This window comes from Falco biarmicus, chromosome 5, assembly GCF_023638135.1.
Source record: "Falco biarmicus isolate bFalBia1 chromosome 5, bFalBia1.pri, whole genome shotgun sequence".
Classification (NCBI taxonomy): Eukaryota; Metazoa; Chordata; class Aves; order Falconiformes; family Falconidae; genus Falco; species Falco biarmicus.
Window position 1 is genome coordinate 53,496,815 of NC_079292.1, and position 19,629 is coordinate 53,516,443.

The 19,629-nt window shown below is 38.1% G+C and overlaps 1 protein-coding gene across 5 annotated transcripts in view; it reads right to left on the reverse strand.

Annotated features, from left to right (window-relative positions):
• Window positions 1–674: 674 nt before the first annotated feature.
• Window positions 675–19,629, reverse strand: part of ACSS3 (acyl-CoA synthetase short chain family member 3) — a 99,034-nt gene continuing 80,079 nt past the window's right edge. For all 5 annotated transcript variants that reach the window (XM_056340879.1, XM_056340880.1, XM_056340882.1 and 2 more), the window contains 5 exons: window positions 13,478–13,559; window positions 12,367–12,489; window positions 1,971–2,070; window positions 1,716–1,891; window positions 675–1,434 (listed from right to left, as the gene is read on the reverse strand). In XM_056340879.1, the coding sequence (XP_056196854.1) occupies window positions 1,360–1,434; window positions 1,716–1,891; window positions 1,971–2,070; window positions 12,367–12,489; window positions 13,478–13,559 (556 nt within the window). In that variant the 3' untranslated portion in view covers window positions 675–1,359. The remainder of the gene's footprint in view (window positions 1,435–1,715; window positions 1,892–1,970; window positions 2,071–12,366; window positions 12,490–13,477; window positions 13,560–19,629) is intronic.

Sequence of the window (19,629 nt, forward strand, 5' to 3'; positions counted from 1 at the left end):
AGGCGCATTTTATTTATTTCCTACGTAACTAACAGAGCTCATTGACTACAGAAGTCACAGGCACAAAGCAACATCAGGGTTTGGCTCATGTTAATTAGCACTTATCACCTTCTAGCTCCTACTATCTGCCGATTTATTTTGTCACTTAAGAGGCCTATCATCCTTACCTCTATCCAATGGGAGATAACTATTTTTGGACTCTTTCAAGGACACACTAACATAGCAAAATAGGTCTAGACTTAACTTCCACCTTAGCTTCACCAAAGTGTGGAACACCTCTCTTTTATACCATCATCATCTGAATTTGCGTACTGCTTACTGTTTTCTCCTCTGGAAAGCATTGCCCAGTTTGAGTAACTTCTGTGCTTTTAAACTTTTCTATGAATGTGTATTTTAAAAAGGATTTTTAAATGTATTGTTCAATTAAAAGCCTGCAGCTTGAGAAGTAATGGATGCAGCGAATGTATCCTCCATCCCTTCGTTTGTTGAGAATCCTGTAAGTACTATGAAACAGCCTGTAATGTCAAGAATGGGCTGCCTAGTATCTGTATTTGCTGAATTTCTTGCTTATATATATCTCAGTGAACCTGAAACACCTAATTATGTCAGCAAAAGCACATTTTGGTTATCCTTATCATAAGTGGTACAAACCGCAACAAAATTATCAGAAAATGCAAAGTGTAAATTGCCTGTCTTTATTTAAAATACATGGGGTTTACTGAATATTACTATGGACAAATCAACATTTTCACAGATCCGAAAGCCAAAAATTATCCAGTATTCTACAAAAAAGACACTTCAGAAAGTTACTGAGTAAAAAACCTATAGGAATCTAATTCATAGCAGAAATACTTCAGCAAAAAAAATACCCCGGAATCAAGAAAATTAATTATAAAATTTATAAAAATTTAAAAGATGTAAAGGCTCATAGTTTACAAGTGAGGACAATTTATGTCTGCAATAATTTTCACATTCAAATTCCTATTTATGCTGTCCTCAGGCTTACTTTTTGTAAGCTGTTTTAGCCAAACTCAAGTTACTGTTCACATTATACAATAATGGACTGAAATGTAAGGTTACATGATATCATATGAGACAGATAATCCAGTGACTCCTTCCTTTTAAGGCTATAGAAATGTGTGAATTCTGTTTGCAAGTCTTAGCAATCTTAATATCCAGCATATAATGACAACCTGCAGAGACTTCAGTATGCTTCATTGCCTGTGACAATATGGTAAAGAACACAGTAAAATTTCTGAAGTTAAAAAAATTTAGCCCAAATCATTACTAGTTTTTGAAACGTGGTATTTCCTAACAGAAAGGCTCTTTGTATACTTCAGTAATTTGTTACCAGCGTTATTATCCCATTTGATTTTTCTTTAGCACTTCTTCAATGTGTTTAAACACGCTGGCATCTTCAATGGTCGGTGTTACCTGAAAAGGAAGAATATACAAAAGCATGGGATAGTAAATTGTGGGCCTTCAACAGTGAAACAGAACTTCATTCAGAGAACCTTCTAAATATAGCCTTCAAAAAATCAAGAAGAAAGTATCTGGAAAGCCCTGGAACATTAAATTACAGTAGAAACAAAATATAACGTGCTACCTGAAGTCACAGACCAGTTGCAGAATGGTCTAGAGAACTGAAACCATAATGTTGTGTCTTCAGATGTGCATGTGTGCCTAATTCATGAAAGAATGCATCTCCAGCTTACCTTATATGGCTTCCCACTGACGACGGCAGAAAGAGCTGAGCGTGGTATCTTGCCAGAGCGTGTTTTTGGCAGCTGTTTTACAAACACCCCCTTCTGGAAGGCTGCTACTGGACCAATGTTACTTCGAACTTGCTCAACAATCTCTTCCAAAATCTTCTCCTCTTCTGTCTTTATATCTAGTGAAGAAGTTCATATCCTTTACTTTTTAGGGAACTTTTGCAAATCTTAGTAACATCAGCACCAGCGAGCTCTCACCTTCTCGCAGTACACACAGCGCAAACGGGACGTGTCCTTTTAGCGGATCCTCCTGGCCCACCACAGCACAGTCTGCCACAGCAGGATGGAAAAGGACACACTGAGGGACAGAAAACAGAACTAAACTGAACTAAAAATAACTGAACGCTTCAGTGAAAAAAATCCATAGGCATGGATGTAAAAAACAGGCTTATTTCTTACATTTTGACAGCAAAAAGTATTTAGTCAGTACACCTCAGGATTCTAACTACACGTTGAAGATGCATATGCGTATACTTTCATACACACTTATGTGTAGTTTGTGAACAAACATCAGAAATAAAAACTATGGCAGCACAAGATACAAATACAGAACAAAGCAAAGGCAATTTCCTTACAGCTTTGAGAGAACATCTTTTGTTTTGCTAGTGAGATCTTTGGTGGAACAAATAACATTAGCCTAACATTACAAATAACATGGAGTTAAGTGCGCGGAGTAAAGACCAAAACCACAGAAGTGCTCCTACTATAGGGCTATAAAGTCATACTGGGTCATTCTCTCTGACTTGTATCTTTTTCACTCCTTGCTGCCCAAAGGCATAGTTTCAACAAAAGCCAAATCCAGGCCCTACCCCAGCTTGCAGCCGGCCTAGTTCAGCTCACTCTGGGAAACACTGAGTCAGCCTCCTTAGACAAAAAAGGGAATCAGACCAGAGTCCCCTCCTTCCTACTGCACATTTCTGCAATTATACAAGTGATGGACAGTAGCACTGATATCTCAAACTCTCTTTTATGAAATCAAGTGAGAGATTTTCTTTTCATTCCACTCAGCTAAGGTTCTCATTTCCTAGGGAAAAAAAGTCACCAAGATGTCTCAGTACATTCTGAGATGTGTGTCACCAAGTCTGGGACAAAGCTGGACTTAAGATACTAGCAGTTGTGAATCCTCTTCCAAAGCAACTGAATCTTTTCATGTAGGTATCACTGTCCCTTGGGGCATCTTGCTGTCAACAGTACTTTCAACATTTCCTCCGTACTCAGCCACACAGAGGACCTAACGTGACCCTGTACACAGGCCACACAGAGGCCAACATAATGTGACTGTGCATATTAATTTATCTGTGCATACAAGGACTACGTCTTTGATAATAACAGATCTTCACATAATTTGTTGTCAAAATCAGACAGTGGGATGACGGAAAGGAAGACTAACTAAAATAAGTTTTAACAATAAAGGCTTTTTTTTTTTTTAAGTAAGTAGGAACACATCATTTGCATTGCCTACTCAGACAATGCCGTCAGCATGAGGAAGATGACAGGAAAGGTACAGAGAAGACAGAAGAAAAAAATCCTGAAGGAATGGAAAGCTGAATCACTGCTGTTCCAATTAACAACGGGAAGGCTCTTGAGTAACCTGGCTGTGAAACCAGTGGTGGCAAGAACAATTCAAAGGGTCGCCCATAACCCATCCTCAAAACAGATTTTAACATCCTTTGGATTTACAGACACAACAGGAAGGAGAAACTGGCTGTCTCGTGTCATGGTTACGACAATACACAACAAGTAGTTTTTAGCAAAATAAATCTGCACAGTGTTTCTCGCATACTTTGACTGAAGCTATACTCATTTCACAAACTACGCTCCTAGAAACATCCCATGCTACAAAAATACAAACAGGAAACAGTTAGCTTAATAGCAGAGGAATGCTCTATCAAAGCACAAAAGCATGACATTTTACATGCAGCTTTTGAAACTGTGTATTTTTTAGAGGAATTAAATGGGACATGCATAAGCCATATATAGAACAGCAAGCACAACAGACAAGTTAGTTCTGGCTGGGCTTATCCCAGGACTAGAAGGGCAGAGGAGCCTGCTGCAAAAATGCTGAAGCTAAATATGCACACGTACACTTGAATTCAGATGCAGCCTACTTTGTCCCAAAGTCATTGTATCCAAACTGACAAATCATACAGGAATGAGTCTTACACAACTCCAAATCTCCATGGTATTTCAATGCATCACATATTTATGCACTTTGGTTGCTTCTAGTCCAGAGCCTCAAGAACTCAGTCCATTTCCTGCTATAAATACCCATTCTTTGCTGATCTGACTTCTTGACCCTGACCACAGCAACTTGATAGCCATATATAACCAAAAAAAAAAAAAAAAAAATAAAAAAGAGGGAGGAATGAATTATGGAGAAGTGGACTAGTAAGGTCTTCAATCAAAGTAACTATTATTTTCCACAGCAACACAGGAAAAAGGTCTGTAGTAATCCAACATTACCATCAATACTATAATTACCTATTGGGCATTAACAGGATGCCTATGGTGGAGATTTAAGTGTTGCCAACTCATTTTGTAGTAGCTTGTTTGTGTTACTCTAGTCTGCCACTTGTTCATAAAACTATTATGGTAAGCTGCAATATTGCAGTCAGTGTAGTATTTTTCTTCAATCTATCCAAAATCCTATCAACTTTGGGACAGCTAATTTTACATGATTTAAAATGTAAATATTAATCTAAAACTCTCAAACTTTGTAAAAAGCTGAAAAAGACTCATCACAGTTTAAAAATTGTTTACAATTAAGAAAAATCTCAAGGAAGTAAAATGGCATTCCTGGAATGATCACTGGGCACAAAGACAGATGTCTAATGCAGCAGCAGACAGAAACCCCACCACGATGAAGGGGATTTCTCATCCTAAATTCCTTGATTTCAAGTCTGTAGCCTCAAGCAGGCAAGGTTTGATTTGGGCTCTTTCAGAAAGAGTCAAGGCAAGCCAGGGACACCATAGATGTACAGAGAAAAATGATGCATGGATCAGCGTAAACTGAGGTTATCATCATTTTTAACCTTCACTGACTGGCAAGGTAAACGGTAACACATACTGCACTGCAGTAAAGATGAAGTTCCAACGATACTAACAAATACCTTAGACAAAAACCCTAAATGTTTGGAACATAATAAAGCTAAAATTGTTAGTCAAAGCACTAAGTAAAAACTCATTAAGCTTGTAATGCAGCTATAATGTAAATGCAGACAATACACTTGCTGAACAAGGTGACTGTCACTTAATTAAATGGCGATTCAGTGAACGCCTAATTCTATATTTACCAATCTTACTGAAGAGCTAATTGTAGTCTTGTTAACGCTTTCCCATTTAACTAGCAATTTGCTGTGCACACATCAACAACACTTTTTAGCTTTGTTCAAAATGTGAATAGAAAACCTTCTAGAATTTTGTAGTGATGACACATTTTTTGTTTCTAGCAGAAAGACTTAACTAGCAGGGACAAAAACAGACAAAGCTCAGGATTGATGGATACGAAGGTAATACAGCTGAGGAGATGATCCAATTCACCATTTGTTATATTACCTTCAGATTCAGCCTGAAGCAAAAAAGCAATGCTCAGCTCAGCCCAAGAGCAGTAGAGCAGTAAGGAGTGGGGATGAGATTCCCTGCTGTACCTTAGTAGAGCAACACCAAAAATATTACTTCAAAGAGGTTTAAGCGGACTGAAAGCCACCTTTACATCTCCATAGAGTCGAGTCAGGGCAGCAGCTGGTTCAGCTCCCTGGCTGACCAATCCTCCAAGGATTGCCTATGTTTATCTGAATTTGTTCACTTCTACGTAACTAGAATTTCTTCTATTCTCTTTTTTTTTTTCTAGCCTTTTAAAAAACAGTCACTAGACTAACAGACATTATAAAGCAAAAAATGACTAACAGATTAGTTTGTGTTTTAGTGAATAGTTAATTCAGAGTTCTTAAAAGTGTATTTTTCCCTTGTACATGTCTGGCACATCTCTTCCTACGCTTCCTGAATAAGCAATTGGTATGTTGTCAGGGAAATTTGTAACTGGCAATCAATCCCAGTGGTTCCAGAGAGGTGAGGGAACAAGGGTATGAAATTCTGGTACTGTTATGGACTGCACTATTTTCAACTTTTTGACTTCCATGGGTATTACATTAATGACTTTCAATTTAACAGCAGGGGTTCTTTTACAGAAATTTTCATTGTTCGTTTAGTACCGCTCATACAGTAAGAGACAAAATAGCTGTCAAGAAACTGTGATGGAAACACTTCAAATCAAGAAAATGATTTGAAGAATCAGTTACCAATATTCGAGTGAGCGGAGGTTATCTTTATTCAGCAGTGCTGGGTGCATGGGGGATCGCTCCACCAAAATCATGCACCTCATACAGAACTTATTCATACATATTCATTAAGTATTCATGCATAAACATAGTATTTCCCAAAAATCATTAACATACTCTCGCTTTGTATGTTAATTAGCTTATCCGTCCTTCGCGCTTGCGCAAATTCTTCCAAGAATTGTGGGCAGGGGTCTCCGGGACGTAGGCAGTGGTCTTTGAGAGGAAGGCCATAAGTCTTCCTCATGGTGTACTTTTCACCTTTTGCCTGGTATCTGATGGTCTTGCAAGTTTGCAGTGCTCTTATTGGTCTGAGCTAATTTATGTCCTTGTCGACCATCTGTTTCTTCTGCTTGTTTCTTTTACTCGCTCCCTCTAGATAACTGATGAAAGGAGGAGTCTGTTTCTCTTTCTTTAACTTTCTCTAACAAGGGGCCTGTTTATAAGTTATTTCATTAATTATTTCCAACAAACTATGGTTACATGAGCTAATTACTATACCTACATTCTTTGAGTAAATATAAGTTCTTAGCCTTGGTACAGGGCTGTACAGAGGATTTCATAGCCACTTTTGTTGTGCAACTACTAGTTTCATTAGAATATATTTCTTATTCCTCTGTATTTCTATTAAAATTATTTTAGCAAATCTGTAACATTTCCCCCCTTTGAAAGTGTTGAAAATTGTTATTTCAATACTTTCGCATTATTTACATAGCAGTTGTTTCAGCATATTTTGGTGGTGAACTGTATCTTGGTGGAATGGTTGGTACTTTTCTCATGATCATGCGATTGACTGCAATTCTATTGATAAACTGTTTCTTCAAACAAGCATATATTAGCATGATCATCAGAAAGACAATCAGTAACAGAAACAAAGTTTTGATTATAGATTGTATCCAAGAGCTTAGATTCCATCCCAATTTGTTAAAAATTTTCCCCAGCCAACCTTCTGACATTATCTTCTTGAATTGATTCTGTTTCCTTTTCAATTTTACCTAATAGGTCTAGATCATGTTCCACATCTTGAGTTACATTTGTGTACGTAACTCAATGTGAATGCAGCAGTGGTCCTTCCCATTTTTCTTCCAAAGGTTTTCCTGAAAAAGTCTTTATATACACATAGTTACCAGGTTTAAAAGGACTGGATTGGTTGATCTAACCCTCTGGCCCCTGTTCCCAATACTTGTTTAACTGTCGTTAAGAATCAAGAATCAGGAGCTGAGCATTTAAATTTTCATGCCCCTTTAAGGTTGGGTCCAATTTGTGGCTGCGCATGCGTTTTTCATTGTGCAGTTTTGGTCAGGGTGTTAGCCTGAACCTCGACTAGGAGGATCACGGAACAATTTGTTTGTCTCGCCACAAACAATCTTTACCATTTGAAAAGATGGGAGCAGGAGATGACACACTCTGCACGGTTTTGCTGTTCAGCCTTTGCATTATCATGACTACAGTAACCATCAGTATGTGTTTCTGTGAGTGCTTTTGGTCACGCCGGTATAGAAGAGTGCGATCTCCTCCTCGCAATTCGTCCTGAACAGTGGAACGCGTGGGATATCAAAGGAGAGTGCGAGAGACTGTTATATAAACAAAAGGAAAATGTTGATCTCCAGCGAAGTTACCATGTGACTTGTTATTCGTTTCTGTTCATCTTCGTCAATTCGTGAAGAGAAATACCAAGGACCAGGCACAGACTACCATGGAGGGAACAGATGGACCCCGACATTATTCAGGACTGTGATGGATTCACGAGCGAAGTAGTCTGGGTTTTTTTTGCATTACATGAGACTTTGCTGGATTGTTATTCCATTATCCAATTTCTAGTTCATGTTTGTTAATAAATTGTTATTTGTTGTTTACTGGCTGTCGAGGAGTTCATTACATTTATTGGGTGCCTAACACACGGTTTTCAAATCAAATCAAAAGGGTTGGGTAACCTATAAAAAAAAAACTTAAACCAATACTTAGAGCAAAAACCAAATACTATAGTTGCTTAACACATTCCTTTTTGACATGCGTCACTATCATGACTGGACGGACTATAAGTATTTCGCATGCGCAATCTTTCCAGATTTTTCTAATACATTCTGTGGGGTTTAAAAATGCGCATGTGCATGTTCAAAGGTATACACGGATCATTCGTGTGATAAAAAATGGCTACTGCGTGTCCAGATGAAGTCCCAAACCCATTTCCTGACCATACCACTCCGGTAAGTCTGTTAATGGTAACATTTATGGCACTATGGTCAAACGACAGGTCCCTGTTTTCAATGTAATGTTTTCTCACCACCAGACCACCGCGTCACCTGCCAGGGAAGAAGGGTCTAGAGTGCACATTTCCCCCTCTGAACATTCTGTACGGTGAGTGTTCTCAAAACGTTTAACCTATATGGTTCATTAGAAAGGGGAACAAACCTTTTGTTTTTCTTCCTGTTGTTGTTTAGGCAGAGGGTGCATTTTTCTGCTGTCACACGTCAAGAACTTATGGCGGAGGTGGAAAAGTATAAAAGGCGTTACCATATCCTCATCTATGCTTTCCTGGCGGTTTCTTTCTTTGCTATTCTATTTTTATTTTTAATCAGCCTACATTGTTATATGAATTGTTAATAGTATTTCCAGATTCTTGTTTGTTATTAAATTGTTATTGTGTTAACTATATAATCTGTATTGTCAACTGTACATTTCAGCATACTACTCAAATTTGTTTAACACCATTGGGTGAAACCATAGTAGCAAATTGCATGTTAGTTATAACATGTTGAATTAATCTTATAAAACATGGAACAGCACATGGCAAAAACAATAAGGTGGCTAATCCACATAACAAATAAAATAAAATTCGTTTTACCCAGGGGCTCCTGGGAAGCCAGGAAAACAAGTCAATGTTCCAGTCTTTCCAAGTTTGGATATGTGATTTGTTTAACTAATTCATGATTGTCATCAATTTTCAAACAACAATTGGAAACATTTAATTTACCACAAACACCTCCTTCTTCGGCTAGCAGGTAATCGAGAACCATCCTGTGTTAATAAATTGCATTTCATATTTGAGTTGCTTGGTCTGTTAGTAATAATTTCCGAGACAGCCTGTAGACGAATGACACTATTCAGATTGTAGATAGGTTCTCGAGCACCACTAATGAGTTCATTAGGATTCCAAGTTGCAGGTGCATAATACTGTATGATACCTTGGGGTGTCCATTCATGTAATAAATATTGCTACCCCCCTTGGGAGTTTGGAAAAATCAGCTTGCCACTGTTGCCCTGGCTAATTTTCAAACACAATTCACATTGCTGAGTCACCTGTTTTATTACAGTATACAAGTTTCGCCCTATCAATTTCTGATTTAGACTTTTATATAAATTATCAGCTCCCCAATGTGTCTTATTATGTTCTGTTAGGGCTGTGGTCCATATTAAATTGGATGGTACCACTATACGACCATCCCTTAAATAAGTCCACTTATTTTATCATTCATGTCCTGAATTAGCTTTAAGTTTTCTTTAGAATAGTTTGGCTCCTGATCTGTACTTATAGTTTGGATTTTACCATCTGGTATTAAGGATAATTCCTCCTTTCCTACATCCTCTGCTACTTGTCTGGCCTCATGGTTGGCCAGGCGGTTTCCAATTTCCAGATCAGTGCCTCAGTGGGTCATCTTATGTTCTTCCTTCCTGGATGACCCTCTTATAACGGAGGGGGCCACTCCTCACATCAAGGTCTGGCATGGCATATGTTCCCACCGCTCAACGCCTACTGGGTTGCAGCCAACAGCAGAGCTCAAGATTCTTCTTGGTGGCAAATACAGAGGCCAACCCAGTCTTGCCCTTGATTGTGGCAGGAGGCACTTGACCAACCTTATTCCTTGTACTTTGTTGTCAATGCAGAGTTTCATCTGTGCACCCCATAACAAGTCACTGTCATGGTAAAACACACAGATTTACATCAGTAGAACTACTACAGAGTGTATTTTATTTTAGTTTTTATGCCAATAACCCCCACAGCCCAGCCGCACCTTCGAGGGGGTACGGGGGGGTTGTACAAACTCACTCCAATACTTTAACACTTTCACACAGTCTTTGATTCTCCAACCCCCCACCCCACCCCCCTCCCGCTTCAGATCTTACATACATTAGTACAAGTTTTTATCTTACAACCTGTTTCATTCTGGTTGCTCCACAGAAGGAACCACAACCTGAGCTCTCTTCTTTTTTTCTTTTTTCTTTTTTTTTTTTTTGGTACACAAATATTTCAACCAGAACATCTTTCTAGTTTAGGTCTCAGTTGTTTTTTAGGTTTTTTTTCCTGTCCTTTTCTAGAGCCATAATCAAAGATCAGGTGGTGTTAATCCCACACTCCTCCTGTCACAGAAACATATCAGCACACATTACTTCATCCCATTTTCCTCTCACCTCAAGAATAACATTTACTGTAATGAAACATTATAATTCAGTGTCCCGTTTAAGGGCCATGTCTCTCCATCCCTCAACTTATACAGGGGCCACCACTGATTACAGCACTTAACCAAAGTTCTCTTATTCACACTTCTCCCAGGCAGCCCCCCCCATTTCCTTCCAGTGACTTAAAACACATCCCAACAGACTCTTTCTTACTATTCCACCACTTCGTTATCTCAATCCCTATCCCAGCCACAGACGACTCTAATTTCACTTACAGCAGGCCACTCTAATTTCACTTACAGCTTTCTCTCTTATCCCAAGGCATCCAAACCTTACAGTTAGGGCATTCAATTTCTTGTCCCCACCATACATACAATAATTCTTTACACCATATACACTTTAAAACATATAGAGGTTCACATTCACCCCTCAGATGTTCAAGACAATAACCACATACCAACATTTATAATATACTTAATACAGAAATGTTCTCACATTTCCAGCATAAATGATTATAACAAATATTAATAACCTTATAATTATTAATTAAAAGGCCACTTTTCTCCACATTCCAGCTTATAAAGCGGCCACCATTGATTACAATATTTTATCAATGTTTTCCTATTCACATTTCCACCAGCGGATCCTCCAATATCCTTTCAATGACTCAAAAAGGGCTTTTCTTTAAAACTCCACCACTTTGTTTTCCTCCCATTTTCCCACTTCACACTAACAGAGTACACTTAACACTTACAAAATGCAGCATGCAGGTATCTCTCTACAGCAACACCAAGAACCCACTATTATTACCAAGAATATAGTTGTTGTGATTTTGGCTATAAACAGAGTCAAATTCCACATACCGTAAGTCAGAAAACCGGAATAAGCGAGACTGTACCAAACGAGCCCTATAAGCAAACTTGCCAGGCTCCAAATGGCAACTGAATGCCAACAAAATCAAACAAAACCAAACGTATACTTAAGGTGCTAGCCACAAAAGTATACACCACCCTGCAGAAGTTTAACTTTTGACTTACGGGCAGTTCCAAATGACCGGTCTACCAAACAAACAAACCAAAATAAAGAATACCGTCACTTACAGCAATGGGGTCCTTGTCTGCCGCCGCAGTGATCCGTTGAGTCAAGGAGTCCCTCTGGGAAATCCTGGGGGTACCCTGGGGAGTCCTATCCCCAGCGGGTCCTACAGCCCGGCAGAGAGGTGTCCCACCTGGGTCGCCAGATTGATTTAAAGAACAAAGTCAAAATTTCTTAGTGACTAAGTATCCTTTATTGGCAGCGCTGGATGCACATTAGGCGGAAGGATCCCCCGGGCATCCAGCGCTGCCAATAAAGGATACTTAGTCACTAAGAAATTTTGACTTCGTTCTTTAAATCAAAAAAGCACTGAGTGTCAGTCTATGTAAATTCAGCCAACAACAAGCAATTAAAAAAACCACAACTAAAACCTGTATTTTACGAATAAAAGCTTCTGCACCTAAGTAACTACAGTAGCTGGTGAAACTGCTTGGCACACTGACCCTAAATTATCTTAATGTATTCCCAAATAAATACGTTATCAGAGTTTACAGGAATGCTTTCCATGCTACCATATTGCCCCTTAACTCCACCTTCAAATGTCAAATCACTCCTGTCTTATCAATCCCATGGAACAAACTCCTTATTATTGACTAGATTTATTATGGAAAGCACCTTAATAGGAAGGACTTGAAACAATTGTTTTGCTTAAAAGCACCAATGGAAATGCAAACAAAAAAAAGTAGAAAGAAAATGAGAAATTTTGTGAGATTTTCAGTCTTAGCTTTCTTCATTCACTCTTGTAAATTCACTCAGGCAATGCTAACCTCTTCAATTGCACCTGCAGAAATTCTGTGTCCGGCAACATTGATCACATCATCCGCTCGAGACAGGACGTATAAATAGCCATCTTCATCCATATAACCTGCATCCATAGTATCATAATATCCCTAAACACAACAAAACCAAATATAAATTTAGAAACAGTACTAGGAACATCCATTCATTTCCCATGAAACCAACAAACAAAACTGATTGTTTCAAATGAAACACGCTTTTGGTGCCTGGAAGTTTTAGTTCTGTAATATTTTTCGCCATTCTTATGTCATAAGTGTCATTCAGTGCAGCTCCCTTTCCAGAAAGGTTTTGTAGTCTTTGTTAAAACAGAACATAAGACAATACATAAACCTCAGTTTTTTCCAACTCTGCTTTCTTTGATCCCTGACAGCCTGGAGAAGGATGTTGTCTGAATCTACCTAAGGAGAACGGAATTGCTACAATATAACAACAGTTGTCCAATTGTTCCTAAAGGTTGGGGGTTTTTTTGCTGGATCCCAACATACATCATCATCATTATGATGCAAGTGCACACAAAAAAAAATATCTGCCTTATCAAGTCACTTATTTACTTTTATTGAATTAAACCTTCTATTTTGGACATTGACATAGGACCAATCTGTCTATTTCTAAAAGGAAAGGAGGAAGCCAGTCCTTGGATAGTTCATCTGACAAGGAAACTAATGCAGTTAGGAGCATTAGATGCAAGGTGGGCAAGTGGATATTTTGGACTGATAGTATGTTAGAATGACTGCACATCAACAAAAGTAGTGTTATTTGAAGCTGTGATAGTTTAAGGTTGCGAGGCTTACATCTTTTATTAGATCAAATGACATAAAACAACTTTTAGGTTCAGAAGCTTGAGGTTTGCCGCCTTCTGTTTCAGATCTGAAAAAATAAAAAAACCCAGCATGCCCAAAAGCTTAAAGTACGAATGAAGAAATTTTTACCTTGAAACATTCTTAATTGTATAACACATATATCAAAGGTCTCTCATGAAAATAATGCATGATAATTTTGTATGTTATGCAGTTTAGATCTACTATCATTCAGTTCTGCAGGATTATGAAAAGTTTATATAATCAATTTCATAATTCTTACTGGAAATTTCTGGAAATACAACTTCTGGAAAGCTTCCTGATTTTCCCAAAGACCTGAGAATGCTCCAGGAGGCAAAGGCAACCTTAAATTAAAAAGAGCAGAGGCAAGCAGTAAGAAACTTAGATATAATTCACGCTCTCCATTCATACTTTATTTCAGATAAATAATTGTTGGCTATACAGTCAGAAAAGAGTTCAGCTTAATAATATGCTGATAACAGACCAAAAATACCATATATTTGTTGTGATCACATGCATATAGCATTGAACTGATTCCAGACCATACCTTTTATGCAACATAAGCACCTCTGGCATTCAGTAAAATAATGTTTGGTCTAGTAAACACTATATAGCATACTATAAATATGTTATCTGCATTCATCTTTCAACATTTCCAAGGATTAAGTATCTGTCAGAAATGTGTGCATGTATGCTATGATACAGACAACTTCAATATTATAGGTATCTGTCCTTGTTTCAGCTGGGGTAGAGTTAATTTCCTTTTTACTAGCTGGTACAGTGCTGTGTTTTGGATTTAGAATGACAACAGCACCCTGATGTTTTAGCTGTTGCTAAATAGTTCTTACTCTAAATCAAGGCATTTGCAAGGTCCCCATGCTCTGCCAGTGAGCAGGGGCACATGGAGCCAGGAGGGAGCAGAGCCAGGACAGCTTACCCAATCTAGCCAGAGGGATATTCCATAGCATAGAACATCAAGCTTGGTATACAAACAGGGGGAGCTGGCTGGGGCCTGCCCATCACTGCTCACAGACTGGCTGGGCATCGGTCGGTGGGTGGTGAGCGGCTCCACATGAAACGATTGTGCATCAATTGTTTCTTTTATTTTGGGTTTCATTCCTCTCTCCCTCTCTCTCCTTTTCATTACAAACGTTATTATTGTATTTTAATTATTAAAAAAGTTCTTATCTCAACCCACGAGTTTTACCCGATTCTCCTCCCCATCCCACTAGTGGGGGCTGTGGGGAGTGAGCAAGCAGCTCTGTGGTACTTGCCAGCCGGGGTCAAACCACAACAGCATCTCACTAACACATGTACACATTCACACATGCATAGACGTATGAATTGAATTATCAGACACACAGAACTTCAGTTTCTGTAAAAAAATATAAGTCAAATTACTTCAGTCATGAGAATCTGAATAAAAATACTTTTTTATTTAGATTGTGTATAACATTACTGGAATTATTGGAGGAGTTGTTTGAAAGTCTATCACTTTTATAACTTTCTACAATAACTTATTTTTATTTTTTTAGGTGAAGCTGCAAAATTCTGTATTGCCTTATTGGTTGAGTTTTCAATGTGTACCATACACTCATTCTTCAGTCCACAATACAGGCATGACAAAATATGGGACACTTCCCATACAAACCTGCTGAAAGAGGAGAAGCTACAGAAGTCTTAGCTAACAAAGAAGTGGTTGTTTCTCCATTCAAAGCCCTGACAGGGTTAAACACAGCTTACTTGAACTTCCTAAGAGATGTATATTTGGGCATATCAACACAAGTTTTATGAAGATTAACCCTAGTAACAGAGAGAGAATATGCTTGCTTGCATGATCTTTTATATAGACAAAACCAGAAATGCCTCATACACATTTTAGTAGCATATGCCTGCATTCCTAACCAGCAAATCTTTAGCCAGGGGTATTTTATTTTCTACTCTGATAGTGTCTCTGTGACACCAGAAGGCAACACCTCTAGCAGTGAAACAGCCCTCCATAGCATTGCCACACTGGTATCATTGTAAGTCTCCTATGATGTTCAAGTCACAAGAACAGGTGCTACCAGCTCAGTGACATGTACATTCCCATCACAAGAACAGGTGCTACCAGCTCAGTGACATGTACATTCCCATCACAAGAACAGGTGCTACCAGCTCAGTGACATGTACATTCCCAACACTACATTTACAAAGAGTTATATATATATATAAATACATACACAAACTTTTTTTTTTAATCTAAATATGGTATAAATAGTACAAGTCATGTTAAAAGGCCATGTAATCTAGTACAGATTCAAATCCATGTTTTTTTTAGAATCCCAGGTTTTTTCAGCTTAATTCAGCTTGATTAGCATAACAGAATACACCACTACAAATACTACTACTTTCTCTGAGGATTCTGACTCAACACAGCCATAAATCACATTCCCTAAAAGTATGGTTAAGGTAAGGCCAGAAATGCCAAAACACTTCCCAGGTAGTCACCCTGGCTTCAGCAGGGCAGCTTAGCTTCTGCCCATCTGGAGAGAATTCACTGGCCTTTTTGAAACCTTGCAAGCTTAGTAAGAATCTCTGCGGTACATAAACATGACCTGCAGAGAAATTCTCTTGGGAAAAAAAATTAGAAAAACAATATATTGATCCTAGTATTTGTGCATGTATAAGTTTAAAAGAAAAATCTCTTGTTTAGATTCAAGAAAAACTACTAGACAATGGTAGTTACTATGGTTGTTGCCTGGTTGCTAATAACACAACAACTTACAAAAGCTTACGTCACTGCAAATTTTGCACTTTAAATATATTTACCAGTCTGAAACATCCTTGTGATGGGAGAGAAGGGACAATTCGTATTGATGAAGTCCTCTATCCACAGTACTTTGCAGTTAGTAATTAAATAGAAAAACCAATTTTATTGCTGAAATCAGAAAAGCATTTTCCTTTCTGCAACTGTAATGGTTTAGAAATCCTAACACAGAAGTATGTAACATATCACCAAAAATCTCTGCTCCCACCATTTGGTTTTGTTTGTGTTTGGTTCGTTTTGTTTTGTTTTGTTTTTTTTAGGGAGGGTAGCTTTTGTCTTTTGTTTCTTTAAAGGAAAATTGCATTGGTAAGTACATCCACAGTGCATATTTCAAGAGTCTATGAAAACCAGACTGCTAAACTACTGGCTGCCACAGATACAGCTACGGTGCAAATCATAGCACAATACCAACACAATCTGAAAATGCACTTCCATGACTCTCTGTAAAAAATTACTTGCAGTTAGGACTGCATTCCACCCACTAAGCAAAAACTGAATGCTGTCTTCCATGTATCCATCTTTCAGGAAAAATAATTCCAAAGCAATTGGCACATACAGTTCTTCAACAACAGTGAAGTTCTTAGCATTGTGACTGAATAGAATTTCTAGGTGCTGTGCAAAGACAAATAATTAATAAAATTAATAAAGGTAGAATTCAGCTTGCCAGAACATAATTACATGTATTGCAATTTTGCCAGGACATCAGAATGAAAATACCCAGAGCCAAGAATACCTCCACGCTGCTGCTGTCAGTAGGAATGCTGCCATGAATTCCAATGGGAGCTGAACTGGATTATAATTATGTGCAAGGAGCCACAAGAGTAAAAATGAGACAGTCAGAAAACAACAGCAATCTGGAAGAAAACATTTCTTCCTTTTCTCAGCCCCTCCATAAAAATGGAACATTTTGAGATGTTTGGTTTGGGTCTGTTCTCCCTAGGAAACATAACACACACCTACAAAAGTTCTATAACACACACCTACAAAGGTTCTATATTTAAAAACTGTTGCCTCTTTGTCCAAACACTGAGTTGTCAAGGTCTTTTGGGGTTCTTTTTATTCAGAGGATATATTGACCAAAAAGTGCCAGGTACAAGAAAGTAAGCATGATCGCCCCAGAGATGCTCCTGCTTCCGTTTCACAAGCAACAGGACCACAGAAGACCAAGACAGGAGGAGGTAGGTTCCTTTGTCATCATTTTCACAATATACAAAGAAGTTGCTTTGCTTGGTTTCCCTTTGGGACATATTTACTGTATTTCTCTAGCTACCCGTTAACTTTTCCCTCTCTCATCCTGCATGCCAAGCCACAAACCAACCAGTGCTGACCCTCTGCACCTGCTATCGATTCAAAGACAAGCCCTCCCTTACACTATTCTTGCCTAGATTTTACATGTGGTCATAACTTTAGTAGCTTCTTCTGTCTCATCATTGTTTCTTCCTTCTGGAGAGGACAGTCAAGAGCCTCAAGAAACACAAATTCAAGACAAGCTTGCCAGCTTTTTCTAAAATATGAATGTGGTACCAGCTATATTGGAGCAGGCTAACTACAGCCAACTCATCCCGTTTAACTAGCAAAAACCAGGCACCGTTTCAAACCCAAGTTGAGGTTCGAGACAAAAACTTACACTGAGCTGAATCAAAACATGTGAATGTGAGAAAGTTTAGCTTTGAATTTCAAACTTCAAAAAAGATGTATAGGTCTGAATTTTGATCTCAGTCATGCCAACTTTTCACCAGCACAGCAACAGCAGTACAAATAATGCTATTCTCCGTTTACTCCAGTGAAATTAAGATGACGATTGTAAAACTACAGGAATACAGTTCCAGGCCCATTTTGCATTTCAAGGTTGAATACATTTAGAACAGCATCAGGAAAACCAGGTAAACTGTGTAATTAATTATGTAAATTATATGGGTTCATTTTACAAAGACCCACTCTAGTTACATTTTATAAAGATAAGAATGTAATTTCATTATAAATTGGAGAAACTAAGATTAGGTGAGCTTGGCACCATTACACAAAAACTCTGAAGTACTTCCACAGTAACTGTTTACTGCTAGGGAATTTTAAATTACAATCATTATCTGGTTTTTAAGAACTCTTTCACAGTTCATTTATTTTTCATAAAATGGTGGCTGACCATTTTATGAAATCACATAGAAAATCACAGAACAGCCCATCTTTAGCTTAGCCCAAGAAAATCTAACTCCATGTGTCACATCCTTTCAGGATGCCACTCATCAAAATTCCTTGCTGACAGAACAAAGTAATTATAGACACAGCACTCAAAAGATAATTTACACAGAAGAACAAATTTCTGAAAGTACAAATGAAAGTCAAAAACTATTAGAGATGGTACCTTGCTGAGTTTCAGAAAAGACATCCTTTTATTTTATGGTAGACAATGGTACTCACAGGCTGTTCATTACAGCCAGTCAAAGCAAGTATAAGCCATTGTTAAATGAGTTTGGGCTTGGAACAGAGCTAAATCATTTTGATTGGCAGCTATATTATTACTTAGCATTTATGTAGTGCTGTGTATAAACATTATTCTTAAAAAAAAAATTTGATTGCAAGTTTGAAAGCCATCTGGAACCTGGAAGCTTTTTCAGACAACAGGGACAACAGCACAGGAAAGAGGGTGGAGAGGAGGTAAGAGAAGAGGATCTCTAACATTCATCAGTCTGCGTGAAATGCTACTTTAGTTAGCTGAAAGGGCTCACAAAAGTAGTTGGTCTCAGTGTGGATTTTACAGGGAAAAAAATATAGTTTAGTGGGGAAGACAGAAATCCATTAAAAACTAGTGAAGTGCTTGGAAAAGGTTAAAAGAAATTTCAAATGTCTACTCACAGGTACTCCGCCTGAGATTTGGTAGAAAACTCATCTATAGCTGAATTGCTCTCACATTGGAAGTCCTACTCACTGTTCCACTTGTAAAGGGAAAAGACAAAGTTGATAAATATGTGGAAGGCTGGCAGGGAGAGAAAGCTTTTGCACAGATTCTTCATTATATGTAATCTGACTTCCCACACAACATAGGCTAAAAGATGCCATCTACTAAATCCTGCCTCAATCCCATAACTTTTGGTTAAAATAGATACCCAGGTTTGACCTAGAGGTGTCAAAGAAAACCACCACATTCCCAAGAATATTTATGTGATTCTGTGCAGAGGAGATTGGTAAAATAAATTTGTAAATACTTATCCCATAAACCTCCATTATTATGGTACAAAATTAACTATACAAACACTAGCACAAGTGTAACTAGGATCTAGCAGGAAATTCACTGGCAGGCATTACTCTCTGGATAGAATGAGCGTAAGGCAAATGTAGTTCTCTTGCTGTTGTAGGTGAATATAAAGAATAATGCTAGCTAATGAGACAGTGCTGACAACTGCTTCATAAAATAAACATAATGGGTTTGCGATCCTTACAATGTACAAGAGCAAAACTGAGTTTCCCACTGCACTGGAATTTAAATGGGATTTCTCTTTATTGATGTTCCTTATGAGAACAGACAACTTAGAAAATTCTCACAGGTAATCACGATTACACATACAGACATACACACATTTTCAAGTTTGTATTAATTACAGGCAAGT